The 19,612-nt window shown below is 36.4% G+C and overlaps 1 protein-coding gene across 6 annotated transcripts in view; it reads right to left on the bottom strand.

The window, feature by feature from the left end:
• Positions 1–19,612, bottom strand: part of LOC149532270 (Serinc-domain containing serine and sphingolipid biosynthesis protein) — a 45,243-nt gene that overhangs the window by 13,415 nt on the left and 12,216 nt on the right. For all 6 annotated transcript variants that reach the window (XM_089803816.1, XM_089803817.1, XM_089803818.1 and 3 more), the window contains 4 exons: positions 8,357–8,591; positions 7,879–8,118; positions 7,500–7,611; positions 7,210–7,384 (listed from right to left, as the gene is read on the bottom strand). In XM_089803816.1, the coding sequence (XP_089659942.1) occupies positions 7,210–7,384; positions 7,500–7,611; positions 7,879–8,118; positions 8,357–8,540 (711 nt within the window). In that variant the 5' untranslated portion in view covers positions 8,541–8,591. The remainder of the gene's footprint in view (positions 1–7,209; positions 7,385–7,499; positions 7,612–7,878; positions 8,119–8,356; positions 8,592–19,612) is intronic.

Below are 19,612 nucleotides of genomic sequence, written 5' to 3'. Positions count from 1 at the left end.
TGGCCATGAAGTTTGGAAACTTTGCAGCCACTTCCAGATATTCTATTGAGCAGACTTACTTCCATGAAACAAATGCCTTTCACCTTTTCTTGCAATTGTTCAAAACCTAGCTTTCGATCATCTCCCACCTCTAAGGGCCCATTTGATTGCTAACATAGGAATTGGAAATTAGAATTGAAAATGGGAATGGGAATAGGAGTTGGAGATAAGAATAAGGAATAGGAATGGAAATAGGAATAGGGAACAGGAATAAGATTTGTTATTCCACACCCCGTTTGGTTCTACAAAATTGTGTAATGTCCCCAATTTTTAATAAAATATTTAATTAGGTTAATTAATTAAATGGTCCTATAATATCACAAGAGCTTATTTAATTAATTGATTTAATTAATAAAGGGGTCGCTCTTTATTTTATTTTATATTAACTCATTGGCCTGTCGGCTTTTTTGTAATCCTTCGAGAAGTTTCCTCGAAGTCCTTTATAAGGCCTTCTTGTAAGTTGTTTTAGGCATGCGATTTGGATTATTTCTCTATTCTGCGAATTCCTATTGGAGTTCTGTATTGTTTGCCATTTCGGAAGTGAAAGATCTTCCCTACTTGGCTTCTCCGATTTCGGTGGGATGCAACCCTCACCCTATTCCGTTGGTATATTACTTAGCTCAGCTTTGGCAAGTTGGAGCACCGCCTTTGTCTGCAAATTCAATTTATAATTCATGGTGACATAAGTACTATTTCACGTTTGGTGTACCTTCTCTATATTATCTATGTGCATTTGCATTTGGATATTTAATTCAACACTGATTCTTCCCTCAGCATACATATTCACTATGGTACAGACTCTTGACTAAACTGTATAGCATCAAAGCATTACAGTACAACTTTGTAATTTCACCTAGCTACACCGTACGGTGGCCATTCAAATCTGCTATTTTCATATTGCTAGGGCAAAAACTCAACAGGCATTCAATTAGGCTTCTCAAATGCACAGATAGTGGATCAGGAACATTACAAATTGTCAAGAGTATGCACTCATTACAATTTGAAGTTTCAAAATCATAAGCAAAGCCCCACAATGCGGTTTTTATGGGGCAACAGTAGGGAAAATGGCAGCTCTACCGGCAGCCTAGAATACAAAGACTTTTCCAAAATGAAATTCTCTGCTATGTCTAGAGAGGGTTACGAAGTGGTGAGATTCACTGTTATGTTTTCCAAGCTAATGGCTATATAATGAGAGGGGGTGTATTGCCATATCAAACAAAGATGAAAAAGGGTCAAAGATACATGAGCTCAGGGGATATGGGCATAGACATTGCCAAAAACTTCTTCAACCCCATCCAAAGCGTGTAGCCACTACATCTCAACGGTGGGAACACAAAAATAACAGCAATGGGAGTGGGCAATGTGGGCATGGTGGTGGCACAAACGATTCTCATAGGAGCTCCCAAGCGAAATGCTAGACTCTCAAATAGCGTAGACCCTTCTAACAGAGCATAGACCCTTTTAAAAGAAATGTGAAACACTAGACATGGATGCAAAGAAACTGAGGGCGAAATGCTAGACATGAAACACATTGCTACCTTTCTCCCCCAGACGAAGATCATAGCATGTACAAAATACACAGGAGATACTTTATGAAATGCATGTGCTCAGCTCCGCATTTGATCCTCACCCACCACTGATCATTGTTCTTCTTTTCTTGAAAGTGGATTTGAAAATGTTATCAAATAAGAAATAGTCAAAATGGGAATAGGAATAGCTATTCCAATAACAAGTATTTTTTAGAATGGACACATGCTCATTTTGTGGCCAAAATGGGAATACAAATTCCAATTTCCAATTCTGATTTGACACACCAAACAGAGAATACAAAACACATTCTAATTTTCTATTCCTATTCCAGTTGTATTCCAGCAACCAAACGGGCCCTAAGTGAAACATAATTTTCACATAAGGATATCGTTCTTGACCTCCAAAACTGCATCTCTCCTAGCTGCACAATCATATCCCACCTATTGCGGACATCTCTTCATGAAATAATGCTCAATGCCATGCTAGAAAATCAACATGATGCCCTTTCTTCGACACTTGACCCTTTACCAATGTATGTGGTAGCACTTTCATGATTGTTTGCAACTGGGAGAGTGTTTTATCATGACTTGGTAGGAAAGCTTAACATTCTTTCAACACTGCATGTACTTGTTCCTAGAGTGGAAGCACAATGTCATAAGGTTTAGCAAGTTTTCCAACAAACTCGTTTGCTTTGTCAAATACTCCTACTACCCACTTATCTGCCTCTGGCTTTGTCAATCCTATTCCTTCCAATCCATCCATTGGTCCACTAGAACATGTTACTAGAGAACAAAAGTCAGATGAGTTTCTTGAAGTGGATTCATCAATTGTCTAATATACTCCTTTAAGTGCTTGGCTTCTTCCTCATATTTTTTCTTCTCAAATTCCTAGTTTACTCTTTCTTCAAGAAATTGAATGTATCCATATGCCTCTTCTACTAACATATTTCTTAATGATTTGCCCCAACTCATGTTCCTCAATATCATGGTAGCATGTTTCCTCTAGCCTTACCCACCATTGCAATAGCAACATGTGCAATGTGGACACCTAAACCATCTTTTGTCATCTTGTAGAACTTTTTAGCTGATATCTTGTCTCTCTCATAATCATTCTTTCAAGATTTCTTTTACACTTTCAACTGGTTGCGTAACAGTCATTTGTCTTTTCTTTATTCACTCTAACAACCATGATGGTGTAGTAAGCTCTCCCAACTCATCCTCTTTATTTTGATTTTGAACTTCCATATTGACATTGTCATTTGTGTCTACCACTTGAAGCTGAAACTCCCTTGTTTTAAAATGTCCTCTATATCAATAATCTCATTCTACTCATCTTAATTATCTTCATTTCTTTGAGGGGGGGAATTCACTTATTGCTCCTTTTGATCCAAAGGAACATAACTAGAACTTTGACTTTTACTTGCCTCTGATTCAATGGTACCTTGGACTAGCACCTCGTTTTCTAGTGTGGAAGTTATGTTTGCTTGCTTTGAGAATGTACAAACTGCTTGGGACTTTTTCTTTCACTGAGGTGGTGCCATACTTGTAGCATCCCTTCTTTTCTTTCCTTTAGTTTAATTTCACAATCTGCTAGTTTAACCATGCTTGAGTAAATATTTTACTTTTAACTGTCATCATTATTGGCATCAAAACTTCCTTCGTCCTTATCAAACCAATCAATAGCTGAGGTAAAACCCTTCTTCTTGTCTCATAATCTGCTTGAAGACACAGCTCATCATCCTTGATCTGATATGTGTCAAATGCTTGTACCTTACTCCATAAGCTCTTTGAATGTAACAATTTGTCATTTAATTTAGATCTGATGAAGTTCAATGCACTAGGGTTCCATTCTTGCACGACAGTTGGCATTTAAGGATTTAATCACTCATTTTCAGTTATATCAGCATGGATATTTGATGTGTGAGAGCTTTGACTACTCAGATTTGAGTGTAATTGCGCACCAACTGGTGATTAGTTGGCTGTCCATTTCAAATTTAACCAACCTTTTCTTTAGGGTTATTTATGAGATAGGTTGATATGTAGGTCATTCAAATTACTACCACAACACTAACACCATCGATAGATGGATATCAATATGTAAGCAGTAACTGAAGTTAAATTTATAAATATGTTATTTGACTATACAAGACAAAGTTACAACAGCAAGCAGCTAGAGATAAGGTCTATGCGAGTTCAACAAATATGCATCCAAAATTACTTTCATCCAATCTAAACTACTTAGAAGCAAATTCTATTCTCAGTGAGGAATGTAAGGAACCATGCAATACTCCAAACATCACAAACATTCACCACGAAAAACCAATAATGAAGAAGGAATAACATTGGTAGTATTATAGCAACGATTCTCCAACAAAAATCTCTGTTTTACAAATGAGGAGAGCAAGTCTTAAACAGGGAGCTCTAGTACAATGAATGACATAGTAAATCAAGATCAATGCCCCAGAAGTATCCACCAAAGTCCTAATCCAACTAATAGCTACAAGCATTAATTGTTTGTCTAATTACATTAAAGCACCATCATGTGGGCCAATAGGAAAATTGCATTGCTTTGAAGAGCCAATAAGAAAATAGGTTAGGAAAAAAACCCTCAACAACAAGGGATCAATTATTGGGCCAATCAAAATGAAATGCCTATTTATTAACCAATGAGAAAATTCAATGCAACAAGAGCTTATATCAAGTCATCATATAGGAACTCATTCGCTTCATCCTTATCCTCTGCATATTCAATGAATCTGGATGCTATTCCTTTAAAATCCTCCCTAGGGACACTTGGTGCAAATTTGTGCTTATACTCATGAAATTCTAAATCACTTGTACAAGTGCCACTTATCTTATTCCAGTTTACATATGGCCATGAAATTTAAAAACTATGAAGTTGCTTCCAAATGTTCTAACATGAGTTGACTTACTTCCATGAAGAAGATGCCTCTCACATTTCAATCATCTTCCAACTCTACGTAGTTCTCACATAATTAAGGATATCATTTTTTACCTCCTAGACTGCATCTCTTGTAGACGTACAATTACATCCCACCTTTTTGAGAACATCACCTTTGTGAGAAATGCGCAATGCCATGCTAGAAAATCACCATCTTGCTCTTTCTTCAACACTTGACTGTTCATGAATGTATGTTGTGGCACTTTTGTGATTGCTTGTAACCGGAAGAGAGTTTTATCATGACATGGTAGGAAATCTTCACATTCTTTCAAAACTACATGTATTCATTCCTATAGAGAAGGCTTGGTGTTATAAATTTCACAAACTTTTCAATGAACTTGTTCTCTTTTTTAAAGTCTCCTTCCACACAATTCTTTGTCTCCTATCTTGTCAATCCTATCCCTTCTGATCCATCAATTGACCCACTAGAACATGTATCTGGAGGAACAAATGTCTGGTCAGCTTGTTCAAGTGGACAATCAATTGTCTAATATACTACTTTAAGCGCTTAGCTTCTTCCTTGTGTATTATTTTCTTCTCAATTCCCTTGTTTACTCTTTTCACCTTGTTGAAGTGGACAATCAATTGTCTAATATACTACTTTAAGTGCTTAGCTTCTTCCTTGTGTTTTATTTTCTTCTCAACTTCCTTGTTTACTCTTTCTTCAAGAACTTGAATGGATCCATGTACCTCTTCCACTTCCTGTTTCTTGGTGGTTTGCCCCAACTCGTGTTGTTCAATATCATAGTCTTGTGTGGTAGCATGTCTCCTCTAGCCTTATCCACCTTTGGAATAGCAACTTGTACAGTGCGGGCACATAAACCATCTTTTGTCATCTTCTAGAACTATTTGGCTGACATCTTGTCTTTCTTATTATCATTTTTGTTTGCAATTTATTTTACACTTTCAACTAGTTGTCTAACAGTCACTTGTCTTTTCTTTTTTCGCTCTAACAACCATGATGGTGCAGTAAGCTCTCCCAGTTCATACTCTTTATTTTGATTTTAAACTTCCACATTGACATTCTCATTTGCATCCTACCTCTTGAACTTGAACCTCCTTTCTTTTAAAATGGCCTCTATATCAATAATCTCATTCTGCTCATCTTAACAATCATCATTTCTTCGAGGGGGGGGGGAATTGATTGTTGCTCATTTTGATCCAAACGAACATAACTAGAACTTTTACTTTTAATTGCCACTGATTCAATGATAACTCGGACTCGCACCTCATTTTCTAGTGTGGAAGTTATGTTCACTTGCTTTGAGAATGTACAAAGTACCGGGGACTTTTCTGTTTTTGAGGTGGTGTCATACTTGTAGCATCCTTTCTTTCCTTTAATTTAATTTCACCATCTGCTTGTTCGACCATGCTTGAGTAAATGTTTTAATGGTCATCATTATTGCATCAAAACTTCCTTCATACTTATCAAACCAATCAATAGCTGGGATAGAATCCTTCTTTGTTGTCTCATAATCTGCTTGAAGACACCTCCCATCATCCTTGATCAGATCAGTTATTTGGCAACATCTAAGAAAACAATCTTTTCTTTATTTCATGATCATTAGACATATTTAGCCAATGATCTTCAATATGTGCCAAATGCTTGTACCTTATTCCATAAGCTCCTTGAATGTGGAAACTTGGCATTTAATTCAGATCAGATCAAGTTCAATATTCGAGGGTTTCATTCTTGAATGATTGTTGGCATTTAAGTATTTAATATATAAGAGCTTTGACTACTCAGATTTTAGTGTAATTGCACACCAAAGAGTGATAAGTTGGATATCCATTTCATATCAAGCGAATATTAGCCTGCCCTTTCTTTAGGGTTACTTATAATCTATTAATTGAATTTTGCTACTTTGGGTGGAGCTGAAATAGCATTCTAGCTATACAAAGGTTAGACAAGAAGTTTCGAGTGATTTATTTAAATTTTCTGTACAGATTTGTGATTAAGAGGATTATAGAGTGCCTAGCTTATGTGCAAACATAAGGCAAAACTCAGTTAACAATGATCGGAAAAATCCCTGTAAAGAAGCTGTTTAAACTTTAAAAGTGATTAGAGAGTTTAAACCAAAACTCCCCTTGCAACAAATGCTCATAACAATGCAAAAAAAGAAAGCTTCTGATCTTAGTCCTAAAAGGGGATTATAGAATGCCTAGGTTTGTACAAACAATTAGAGGCAAAACCCAGTTTAAGTTCCCTGTAAAGAAACAGTTTAAACAGTGATTAGAGAGTTCAAACCAAAAATCCCCTTACACCAAAAGCCCATCACAATGCAAACAAAAAATGTTTCTGAATTTAGTCATCAGAATGAAAATAAACCCTAAGTCACTAATTTTCATACAACCAATATACTTAGGAAAATGTGCTGTTTAAAGGATACCCCCATATGATCTTCTTGTTTTTATTGGATGCCAACACACTTTGGCAAATATTATTAGGCGACTGTCACTATCAAGTATGAAATGAAAACTAGAGCAGAATAGTATCTTGAAGGTTTTAAAGATGAAATTTAGCACCAAATTAATCAACTGACATTAGTTTCAACTGCAATTAGCATAAGTATAGCTTTTTAAAAAGTGCATGCATAATAGATTTGACAAGTAACATCTTTCAGTATATACACTAAACATTTTCAAACAATTAAAAATCAAATAGTATTATACTTTTACCTGAGGATGAAGTGCAACCACAGCAAACACAAATGCGAGAACCAACGTAACAACAATGAAGAATGTATTGAGACTACAGTCATAGTTTGAAGGTTTAAACCAATGAAAGAGTAATCCTGAGAATGAAAATGTTGTGATGTAACAGACAAGAGAGACAACGAATAATGCTATATACCTGCAAGCAATTCAAAACACAGAGACAGAAAGGACTATTAAAATCATTCTTATCTCAAAATTATAAATGTTTCACACACAATCCTCTTAAAAGAGTGCTCAGTTATGATACAAACCAGAACTGTTCATCCTTCGCAACCCAAGCATCATTCCATGTATGAGTGAAGTCCAGAAGTAAAACCACTTGAACCAGCAAAAACAATCCTGAGCCAAATTTTGCTAGCGACTCTACAGTAGAGAAATACCATGTGTTAATAATACAAATGAAAGTTATATGGAAAAGACTTACTGCTGCTTTCCAGACTCCAAAAAGCGAGAGCCAAATAGATTTGGAAAACGAAAACACATTTAGCACTGAGAATGTTTTATCTGTAACTTTTAAATGAACTTAGAATATAACTCCACTGCCATTGTAAAGCCAATTCTAGCCGGCTCATTTCTCACTGATACTTTGAGCAGAAAATGTAAAATTATGTTCATACTAACATTACTCACCATAAAATCCAACAACACTATTGGGAATGAAAAACATCAATACTATCAGAGTACACCATGCTATGATCTTTGCCATCCATCCACCATGATGCCAGCTATCTCTAGTATCTCTCTGGTCCTTAACTCCAATCATGAGAAGAGCAAACAGTGTAAAAAACAGAAAGTTGCCAAGGCTCACACGCAGAACAGCATCTGTCTGGAACCATTCTCTACTAGGGGTATGAGCAAAATGATTAATCCCTGCAAATATAAATTAAAAAACATTTGATAATTTGCATATGATGATTAATAACTCAGCTGAAAAATATTTTTTGATTTATGAAGAAAAAGTTCCCTAATATACATTCAACTTGGCCAATATCACTTATGCATTACCAAAAAGTAAAAACATCACTCAACATTCTAGAAGACCAAATCAACAAGAAGAAAGTGTAAGCATCCAAACACCCTCAGCAGAAATCAATTGATGAATGCTTACAGGGAATTTTTTCCATAAGTGGTGCAGCAACTTCTCTTAAGATCCATGCAACGATAAGAGAAAGTGCAAACAGACCACAATATGCAATTCGAGCAGACCGACGTGTGATCCCTCCAGCCACTGACTTGCATGCCTCACATGCACATGAAGCACAGCAAGTAGCAAGGCACGATGCTGCCCACATGATTACCAACTTACGCTTCCAAAAAAAATAATACTAAATGTGTATGCCCGCCTGCAAATGGAAGATATCAGTTGGTAAGACCCATATTTGCAAACGTCCAATATCATGTCCAAACTTACATTAAATAGCATACTACTACTTATGAAGTAAAGGAAACAAATCAGATTCCTAATGCAAACTTGATCTGCAAACAAACAGTGTTAAAGCAATCTTCAATCAACCAAAAATTTATTTTTAACATTCATTTGTTTTATATATGTCTATGAGTGCTCTAGATGGTGTCCGGTAGCGTGGTCAAGTTTGCCACACTGCATCTCGCTCCAGTATATATCTTTCCAGTTCAAAACTTCATTTATCACACCTCAAGCACAGTCATAGTATTGTCTGCTGTGTTTCATTGCAGTTGTACATTCCAAATGGTGCAATGGTACATAGTTTTTTTCCAAGTGCTTTACATATCCTATTTACATGTCATGTGGACATAATTATCGCGCTCTTCTTTCCTATCTTGAAGAGCTTAACCGGAGCAATGCAGAACGATTTGTTGTATAATGTATAACAGTAACAAGGAATATACAGAACCACATTACATTTAAAGTTTTAAAGCTGAGGCACATTGGAATTGGTGATTCTACACATATCTAGCAAGCCTTCATGCGAAACAAGGCGATGCAGTAAATTCCAAGGACAACTAACAATCAAATCATTATATATTGGAGCATTGATTTTAATCACATTCACCTATCATGATGCATTATATTCCAACTATTGCGCTTCATTATTCCTACAATTCTATATAAGAGAGATACAATACCATTTTAGGGAGGACGCAAATACGAAGAAGACAAGTGAGAGTTCAGATACACAAGCACAACAACAGGAGATATGCTAAGTTACAGGTTCAAGTTCAAAGTTCGAGAACCGGTTCGCAAGTTTGTCAAAATTTTGGAAAGGGGTTTTGGTTCATTAGTACATATATATTTATGAAGCATGAGTTAAAATTAGAATGTAGCATAGGAGCATAAACTATTCAAACAATAAAAACACCATAAACTTGTAATCATAGTGATCATACCATCATATAGTTCAAGTAACAAGTTCAACATCAAAGATTCAAAACATTAAAAATAAATCATAGAATCAAGTTCAAGTATCATTGTTTAATGTTCATTGTTCAACTAATGGAATAAAAATCTATTATAATTCTAAGTTGTTCAATCTCATCTTCTTCTACATATTCATCTTCTTCTTCTCCAGCATTAGTTGAGCTAAGGCCAATGGGTTCAGCAGCAGCAGCAGCAGCAATGGTATTGGCATCAAATCTTCAAAATCATCTAGTGTAAGCCGAGCAGTGGAAGCATCCAAGTCCACAACCTCTGCACCTACATCCCACTTCTTTGTCTCCCCTTTTTTGTATTCTTTACTCTTGTGCGAAAGAAGGCACAAATTGTAATGCACAGTGAAAAAACTCAAACCCAGCCCAAACCAGACATCAAACTGGACCCGAACTTTGAACCAGTTCGAACTTTTGCTGGTCCAGGAGGTGCAGGGACGAACCATGGTGACTAAGGAGATATGTAAAGGGAACAGAGAGAAATGTTACCAATACATCTCATTTGTTAAAAACGCAGATTGAATGTCCGGGATCACTAGCAGTATCAAGCTCATAAAGCTATTCTCACTTAATTCAACGAAGTACAATTCTGTGCTATATTCTGTGAGTTTTGAAATCAAATTTGAAGATTGTATTTAGCTGCGAGAATAGATATTCTTTTACTGGTGCCTCGTATCTTGACAATGCTAATGGTATCAGAGTGAGGATTTCAATCCTATGAACTGATGGTTGATTGTTTAATGTCCCCAAAAAAATTAGAAAGTGGCTTAATTAAATTGATTTATTAAGCTGTCCAAAATTAACTTTATTTCTTGACGAAGACTTCAATTAACTAACTTAATTTTAAAAATAGCGAACATTATTAAAATAAGTCGCTTTATTAATAAAGTTCTCCAATCATGTCAAATATCTACATCCACCTAATATTCTAGATGTTCCCTAGAGTTCTTTGTAAGGATACTAGCTAGATGAAGTAACACATGTTTTCATGGATTTGACACAGATTTATAATCAATTTGTGTGATGGTTTTTGAGGAGCTGAGGATGGTAACCTTCAGTTGATCAACAAGGGTTGGACAAAAACCAGGCTGTGCCTAAGGGCAGATTGGCAACAGAGTGTTGATATGTGGTGACTGATCAAGAAAGTAAAATACGCTTTTCATAAAAAGAATTGGTTGACTCATCAAGGATTTTGGGTTGACTTGTCAAGTGTCTTTTAGGTTAACTTGTTAAAACAAAATAATCTAGCCCTCATTTTGTAAGCGGCAAAAGCTTGTATAAAATGGCTTAGGGTTAGGGAGTTCATTATGTATGATGAGATAGTAGCTTCTTGCGGTAGTATTAAGTTGTATGGGATTACAGATTGTAATCAAGTTGTAATCACTGGATAATAAGAATATTGGACTCATTGTTGGTGGACATAGCCCAGGAATTAGATGAACCACGCTAAATCTTCTGTGTGCTTTATCGATTTCCGATATTGGTTATATTTGCATGTAATCGTTATTTCTGTCTAGATTAATCCTAACACAGAGCTCACAGCTGAGCCAAATTTGGGAAGTATCTTTTGGAAACAAATTCGCAGATAAGTTCACTTACTAAAAGAATTGCAGTAGTTTATTATTTGCTTCAGGAAAGAGAGAAAGGGATAATTTATTAGATGACAGCAACTTAGCTTATAAGCTGTCTCATATCTGAAGTTTCCTTTGGCTGATGCTTGGAAATTATTAAACACAGATTATTTGGAGCAATTATTATTTTCCACATTTTCTTATATCAATATTGCATATCCTCTACTGTTGTGCAATTTTGCTAGCGACTGATAATTTTCATATCTCTAGGTTTAAACATTGCCAGTGCTAATACAATTCTTTGGCATGACAATTATTAGGGTCTTCCCAAAATTAATTGGGTTCATAAAAATGTGCTGCTGGAATAAAATCTGGGCCTGACTATTTTTATTTCGTATTCAGATATATCATTTTCCTGCTGACGAGATTCCTTGCTACTGGGTCTGTTTCTCCTCTTAAGGCAGGAGAACTACCTCTGCGGAAATTGCCCTTAGTGCAGTGAGCTATTTCTGAGCACATGTGGATGTTGGGACAGTGAGATTGTTGTATTGGAAAGTCTTTCTTTCAAGTTCGTAGCTCTTGTTCAACATCTTTGCTTGATGAGTGAATTTTTGGGTCTCTGCCACCCTTTGGAAGTGAACATAGGTGCAAGGAAGTCAATTATGATAGCTGTTAATGGCTAACATGATTTGCTGGTAAAGTATCAAAAGCCAAGTTGTTGGAGTTCTATAGCACATAAACCTTATCAAATGTAACCCTCTGCTGCTAATATTCAAATTTCTGTATGCTGCTATTAGTATTTTCCAAACTGTGCAAATGTGGAAGGTCAGAAGTAATGTTCTTTACTGCAAATTCAAACTTGTATCAGTTTTGTAATTACTAATTTAGTCTTTGGTAATCTGGAAGATTTACTTGTCCTTGTATCTGCTATTTCAATCAAATTCTGAGAGAAGAAATCTTTCTAAACTCAAAACAAACTTACTATCCTTGCCAAAATGGAAACATACATCTGCACTTTAAGAAAACTGCTTGCCAAAATGTCTTCAGGACAGAATCAAGGAGCAAGAGAAAAATTGTATAGCCAACAGATTGTGAGTGAATCTTCCAATAGTATGTATTTGTAGAATATTCTCATAACCTGGATCATTTTTTAGCAATGATTATTGGGTAGAAGATTTTCACAACCTGGACCAGAGTTATTTTTGTTAATTCTCATGAATTAAAGTGGTCGTAAACAAACCATAAAAAAAGTGGCAGTTTAATACAGATCTAATGATGCCTCGAAGAAAGATGGATATAGTTGTTCCAATGATGCCTCGAAGAAGGGTGGATATAGGTGTTCTCATGTGACAGAAAGAATTGAGGAAATGTTCAACCCTAAACCCTAAACCTGATGAAAGTGACAATGTGCAAGACAATGGGCCAATTGAAGATGACCTAACAAAAGAGGAAAACGGAGAGGAAACAATGTTAAAGGCTATTTCCAAAATTTGAAAGGAAAGTACAGTTAATTTGCCTAGTTATTTGGTAGCTTGAATCGTGAAGAAATGAAAGATTGGACTTTGATTTGGAATAATATTTTGAGTATGAGAAAATTACTGATCTGACTACAGCGGAGTTTGCAAAGACAAAGCTAAAAGGTCATGCTGATACTTGGTCAATGGAAACTGAATTAGAAAGAAATGGGAAGGGATAATTTAAAGTTGAGAAATGGGATAGGATGGTATATAAGTGCATTATTGCCAGCTAACAATTGGATTTCAAATTAAAAATTAAAATGACAAAAAGATTGAAGTGTGAAATAATTAGAATACTATAAGTTGACAATGAGAGCATGTTATCATGAATATAGTCTGCAGAAGATGGCTGGTTACTCCAATGATTTAGAGGACATATTCAAAATGAATTCAAGCATATTCACTATACAATCAATTGATGAAGCATACCAATTTTCCCTAGAGGCTGATGACCAATCAAACCGCAGATTCCAAAATAAACAGAAAGAGAGGGAGAAACAGAAAATTTGCAAGAGGCAAAAATCACGGACGTGGTAGAGCCTAGAGGCTCTTATGATGATGATACAGAAATCACAGAAGTACTCAGTCATACAAGGATATTTTAGAAGAGCTTGAGGACCAAAATGATAATGATACAAATTTCTCTAGACAATCTCCTATGACATTTGAATGTGCTCAGTCATAGGAGGATATTTTAGAAGAACTCGAGGACCACAAGGATGGTGTGTGTTAATGCCAATGGTGAAGAAGCGTGCTGAAAAAGTTGAGTCATTGTTGCTGAAAAGAAATTTGTTGAAACCTGCAAACAATCTAAGTGAATTGAGGCAAAGGTAAGTTTATTTAAGACTGTAAATTTGGAGGTAAGTGTTGCAAGGTAATTATTGGCAATGTTAGTACAGATAGTCTAGTTTCAAGATTAATGGTTGCAAAGTTAAATCTGAAAAGAGTTGAGCATCCTAATCCATATGCAATATCTTCGATACATAAAGATCATAAACCTTTGGTTGATTGGCAATGCTTTATAATATTCAAAATGAAAGTTTGTGAATATAAATTTTGTCCGATGACATGCCTACATATTATGATATTGCTATCACGATTTAACTGTATAGCTTTTGAGTCAAACACATTGACCCATGTTCGTGAGTAGTGATTCGCATGAATGCATCTCTAATGAGAATAAATCAAACACTAAAGCACTCATTGGATCTAGGTGATGCTCACAGAGGTGAAGCATTGAGACTTCACAGGAGGTCACTCATCCACTATTTCAGCTTGAGGGCACTTAACTACAAAGTTTTTGTTAGAGTGGGGTTGTTGTTGCACCAAAAGACCGAGGGGAGCACTGAACAAATTTCTAACAATCTCCCTTTAGTGTTACTCGAGGGTCTGAGGATTCGAACCTATGACCAAGCTCTGATACCACTTGTTAGAGTGCGGTTGCCCTTGCACCAAAAGACCAATCTATCAATGCCCGATACAACCACTCAACTTATAGTACATAGGAGGTGGTTAAGCCCTTGTCACAAATCCCGAGGGGAACACTGAACAAATTTCTAATAGTTTCCTCCATGGTTAAACCCACTTTGTTTGCAACCCAATTTGCAAAACCTTCACCAAGTGTTGTGCCTTATGAACCATTCATTAGAAAGCACCTTAAGCTGATCAATTGATAAGTAGGAGAATTTTCCATAGCAAGTCAAATTATGATATTGCTATCAGGATTTAATTGTGTAGTTTTTGAGACAAACTCATTGACCCATGTTTCATGAGTAGTGATTCGCACAAATCCATCTCTTGTGAAAATAAATGGAAAACTTAGCACTCATTGGATCTAGGTGATATGCTCACAGAGGTGAATCATCGAGACTTCCCGGGAGGTCACCCATCCCAATACTACTCCAGCTTGAGCACACTTAACTACGGAGTTTCCTCCATAGTTAAACCCACTTGGCTTGCAACCCTATTTGCAAAACCTTCACGGAAGGTCACCCATCCACTACTCCAGCTTGAGGGTGCTGAACTACGGAGTTTCTGTTAGAGTGGGGTCGTCGTGCACCAAAAGACCAATCTGTCAATGCTCGATACAACCACTCAACTTATAGTACACAGGAGGCGGTTAAGCCCTTGTTACAAATCCCGAGGGGAGCACTAAACAAATTTCTAACAATCTCCCCTTAGTGTTACCTGAGGGTCTGAGGTTTCGTACCTGTGACCAAGCTCTGATACCACTTGTTAGAGTGGGGTTGCCCTTGCACCAAAAGACCGATCTATCAATGTTCGATACAACTACTCAACTTATAGTACACAGGAGGCGGTTAAGCCCTTGTCACAAATCCTGAGGGGAACGCTGAACAAATTTCTAATAGTTTCCTCCATGGTTAAACCCACTTTGTTTGCAACCCCATTTGCAAAACCTTCACCAAGTGTTGTGCCTTATGAACTATTCATTAGAAAGCCCCTTAAGCTAATCAGTTGATAAGTAGGAGATGTTTTCCACAGCCAGTCAAATTATGATATTGCTATTAGGATTTAATTGTGTAGTTTTTGAGTCAAACTCATTGACCCATGTTTCATGAGTAGTGATTCGCACGAATCCATCTCTCGTGAGAATAAATGGAAAACTTAGCACTCATTGGATCTAGGTGATATGCTCACAGAGGCGAATCATCGGGACTTCCCAAGAGGTCACCCATCCCAATATTACTCCAACTTGAGCACGCTTAACTACCGAATTTCCTCCATAGTTAAACCCACTTGGCTTGCAACCCCATTTGCAAAACCTTCACCAAGTGTTGTGCCTTATGAACCATTCAGTAGAAAGCCCCTTAAGCTCATCAATTGATAAGTAAGATATATTTTCCACAGCAAGTCAAATTATGATATTGCTGTTAAGATTTAACTGTGTAATTTTTAAGTCAAACTCATTGAGCCATGTTTCATGGGTAGTGATTCGCACGAATCCATCTCTCATGAGAATAAATGGAACACTTAGCACTCATTGGATCTAGGTGATGCTCACAGAGGTGAACCGCCAAGACTTATTGGGAGGTTACCCATCCCAGTACTACTCCAACTTGAGCACGCTTAACTGCGGAGTTTCCTCCATGGCTAAACTCACTCTGCTTGCAACCCCATTTGCAAAACCTTCACCAAGTGTTCTACCTTATGAACCATTCATTAGAAAGCCCCTTAAGCTCATCAATTGATAAGTAGTAGATATAGCCATGGTTAAACCCACTCTGCTTGCAACCCCATTTTGCAATACCTTCACCAAGTGTTGTGCCTTATGAACAATTCATTAGAAAGCCCCTTAACCTACATATGTTTTAACATATTTCACTAGGTAGACACATGGTATTTCAATAGAAGACCTATACAATAGGAGAGAGAATACTTGTTGATTAGTAGAGGATGGAGAGTAACATGCATTTTTTCCCCTAAAGGAGGAAAGAGCACAGATGAATGGCATTGCCAAAGTAATGTTGGTGAGTGAGTCAAGGATTACCTAAATTTGGTCTACAAATACATGCAATATTCAAACATTGCCTCTATTTACTTGGCCTATCTACTGAAGCTCCAAGGCAAGGAGTCACCAAAACAAATACTAGAATGTGTGTAGGCAAAAGAGATAGAACATATAGCAATATATAGATATGGCATTGACAGGAGGGGATTTTAGGACCATTTACTACAAGCTTAACAATCCCTTGTTTCTATTCCTTGCATGAGCTACGACCATGGTTGAAGAATACCAAAGGGGACTGCTAATTGTTGGAATGGGGTTTCTACAGGATTTTCTAAACACTAGGAAGGGATTGAGGAAAGAACACAAGAATCACTGAAGTGTGATGCAAATGTTGAGGCCAAACTCTCAACAGGTGATTGAGAATAGTTTTTGACAGCTTTAGGTTGCATACTTGTTTCCTTATTCATCAACCATATCATTTTTTGTAATGTGCGTAGCACGATAATATGAATTGGTTAAGGCTCAAGTTTTTATTGGTCTCTGCACGTTCTAAAAAACTATGCTTAACACGTGTAATCTCTATTGTAACCATGGGTATAGCCCCTTAGCCACATTTGTATATCAAAAACAACAAGATTACTACCAAATTGATTTTTTTGGGCCCTGGATGGATGACACCATAAATTCAAAGGTTATGTCGTGATATCAAGGTTGGATAGATAAACTAAAATTTCATAGAATTCCAGCCAAGATTAGAATCACAAAACTGCAACAAATTATGCAGCTAGGAAATCAAACTTCGATAATGAATTCAATTATAGCTTTTGTATCTCATTCAACATGCAAAAGATTTAGGAAAAACAAAAATGATTAAAAAATCCTTCTATAACAGATCCAATCGAGCTTACAATACATTATTTCAAAAAAAATCCCTCAGGTTAGCCATCACTTCTACCCTCATTTTATAGCCCAATGTACTAACTCAACTTTATAACTTTAGCATGCTCTATTTTTTCTCGGCAAAGCAAATCCATGTCCTTTCATCTTGTATATCTTTGAAACTAACCATGTTCGCCCTGTGAACAAAGACAATTGTGCCAACAATTGGAGAGAATGCAAGTGATCACTATCATCTTGCAATCTTCCTCTGCATTTGAGAGGGGCAGCTCCCTCGTATGATGGGTGTATTTGTGTTTTTGTGTGCTATTCACCTGAAAGTACGAAAGGATAGAACGTGAAGCTAAATAAGATAAAGAAAAACCCAAAAGATATACATACGAACACCAAACAGATTCCTACGAAAAGATGAACTATCCTAATGCATTCACGTCACACTACCAGGAAATGAATGTTTTCCTTTGCATCAATTACATAACCCACACAAATGCATAAAGGAGCCACTAATTTAACATATGAAAAAATAGCAATCAAGATTCAGAGAGACATTTGAACATACGAACAAATGCATTCCTTATTATTTCTGAGATAGTACCAACCCAAAAACCTTTACACATAATATGAATACACAATTTATTTGAAAGTTTCTCTACATATTTTTGCAGGGTTTCCCCTTTGTAAAAGTTCTCCCCCTTTACATTACAAGGTGCCTCATATTTATAGGCTTTTTCTCATTGGCTGTGCCTCATATTTACTAACTCCCTTTTACGTGTTTTGAGAGGGGTTAATTAACCTCGAGATTTTAAGCGAAAATGGTGAAATTCATAACCTTGACCAAAAATGATTGAAAGTCATTATTACCAAATAACACAAAGGAACACTAATCTTCCCACCTAAATGCATCCAAGAGAATCATAATGTTTGCCCTCAACAAAAAAATAAGACAAACTCCCATCTTCACCAAGGTAGAAGTTTGCTGTCCAGAATTTGTTTAACCGGGAACAGCCAATGCAATGTCTTTAATGAACCCAACACTTCATCGGACCCGGTTTAAGCTTTGCAGCATGACTTGTTTCCTTTGCCACACCCTATGAAAGTTTACTTCTTCCTTAATGTACCCGTGAATGTACATACCTTGTAATTAGAAGTCTTTTATCCAGCCCTTCCCCGAGCAATTATCTACACACGTTGATTGAGGTTGTCGAATTCTACCGATCTCTTACAATTCTCCTTTAATCTAAGCCATCTGATTTTTCCCAGGATTAACATTCTCTTCATTCCCACTAAATGAACTATGATATGGATTTGTAATAACAATTTGTCAAAATGTTATTTGTGCCTTTACATTGTGTAGAGTATATCCACTCGAGCATTTCCAACTAAGTTATCTTGCAAAACTTTAATTCTCTTGTAAATCAATATGTCATGCCAGAACTCCATCTTGGTGTGCATATTTGTGAATCACACTAGTCCTCACGTTAGTCTCCACATTTTCCATGCATTTCTACCTACAGCATCTTTGTGAGTTCATGAGGCAACACTCTATCAGACCTATCCAAGGCGTCAACTATAATTCTACATTCGACAATATATGTCATTTGACACAAATTCATCTTTGATGGATGTATATTTAATTGGTTCCAAAACCCTCATTACCATGGGTAAGGGTGCCATGAAAAAACACAATATTGGAACACTCTAAATTCCATAGATTTGTGAGGTGAACGATGACATTTTAGAGATCAATGAATCCTCTATCAAAATAATTGCATTTGAAGATCAATTTATTTAATAAAATGTATTATTTTGATCTCCTTGTAAATGGATTGGTTTGTGTCATCGAATGAAGCTTTATAGGGTCAATAAACCATTACCATCAAGGATAAGTTCTTTTAAATTTGCTGAAATAGAGATAATGTGTTGTCCTTAGTTTAAGTGGAGAAAATGCTAACAAAGGTGGAAGTGATACTGTTGGTGTAAATAAGTATTTGCAAAAAAAAATCTCTCCAATGGCTATGCAATGAAACTCCTATGGCTCTGATACCATGTAAGAATTTGGTATAGCTCTGATACCATGTAAAAATTTGGTATAGCTCTGATACCATGTAAGAATTTGCCTAAGGCAATAATTCAACACCAAGATCAAGAAGCTCAGTGGATAGCACAAGAGAGACAAATGATGGTCAAAAGAAAATGGATATCAAATAATTGGATGAATGCATCAAAGAAGTGCCTTGCATATAAAGGTAACTGATATGAGTAGGAGTCAGCAAAGAGATAAGCATAACAACTAGGCATATGTCCACCAAGAGTGGATTATCCTCCATTGTGCATGAATGTATGTGCAACAATGAGAGGATAAGAATGCAAAGGTGTGTCTCATAAAGAGATGTAGTAGACAACATGTGCTCAATTGGAGTGCAAACTACTATGTTGTCTACATAACAACTCATATGAATATGCAAACTCCTAGTCATATCAATTGCCTTTATAAACAAGGCACT

Source organism: Cupressus sempervirens, chromosome 10, assembly GCF_028749045.1.
Source record: "Cupressus sempervirens isolate cs-2001-9-10 chromosome 10, ASM2874904v1, whole genome shotgun sequence".
In the NCBI taxonomy this organism is placed as follows: domain Eukaryota; kingdom Viridiplantae; phylum Streptophyta; class Pinopsida; order Cupressales; family Cupressaceae; genus Cupressus; species Cupressus sempervirens.
This window is presented reverse-complemented; position numbering and strand designations above follow the sequence as displayed.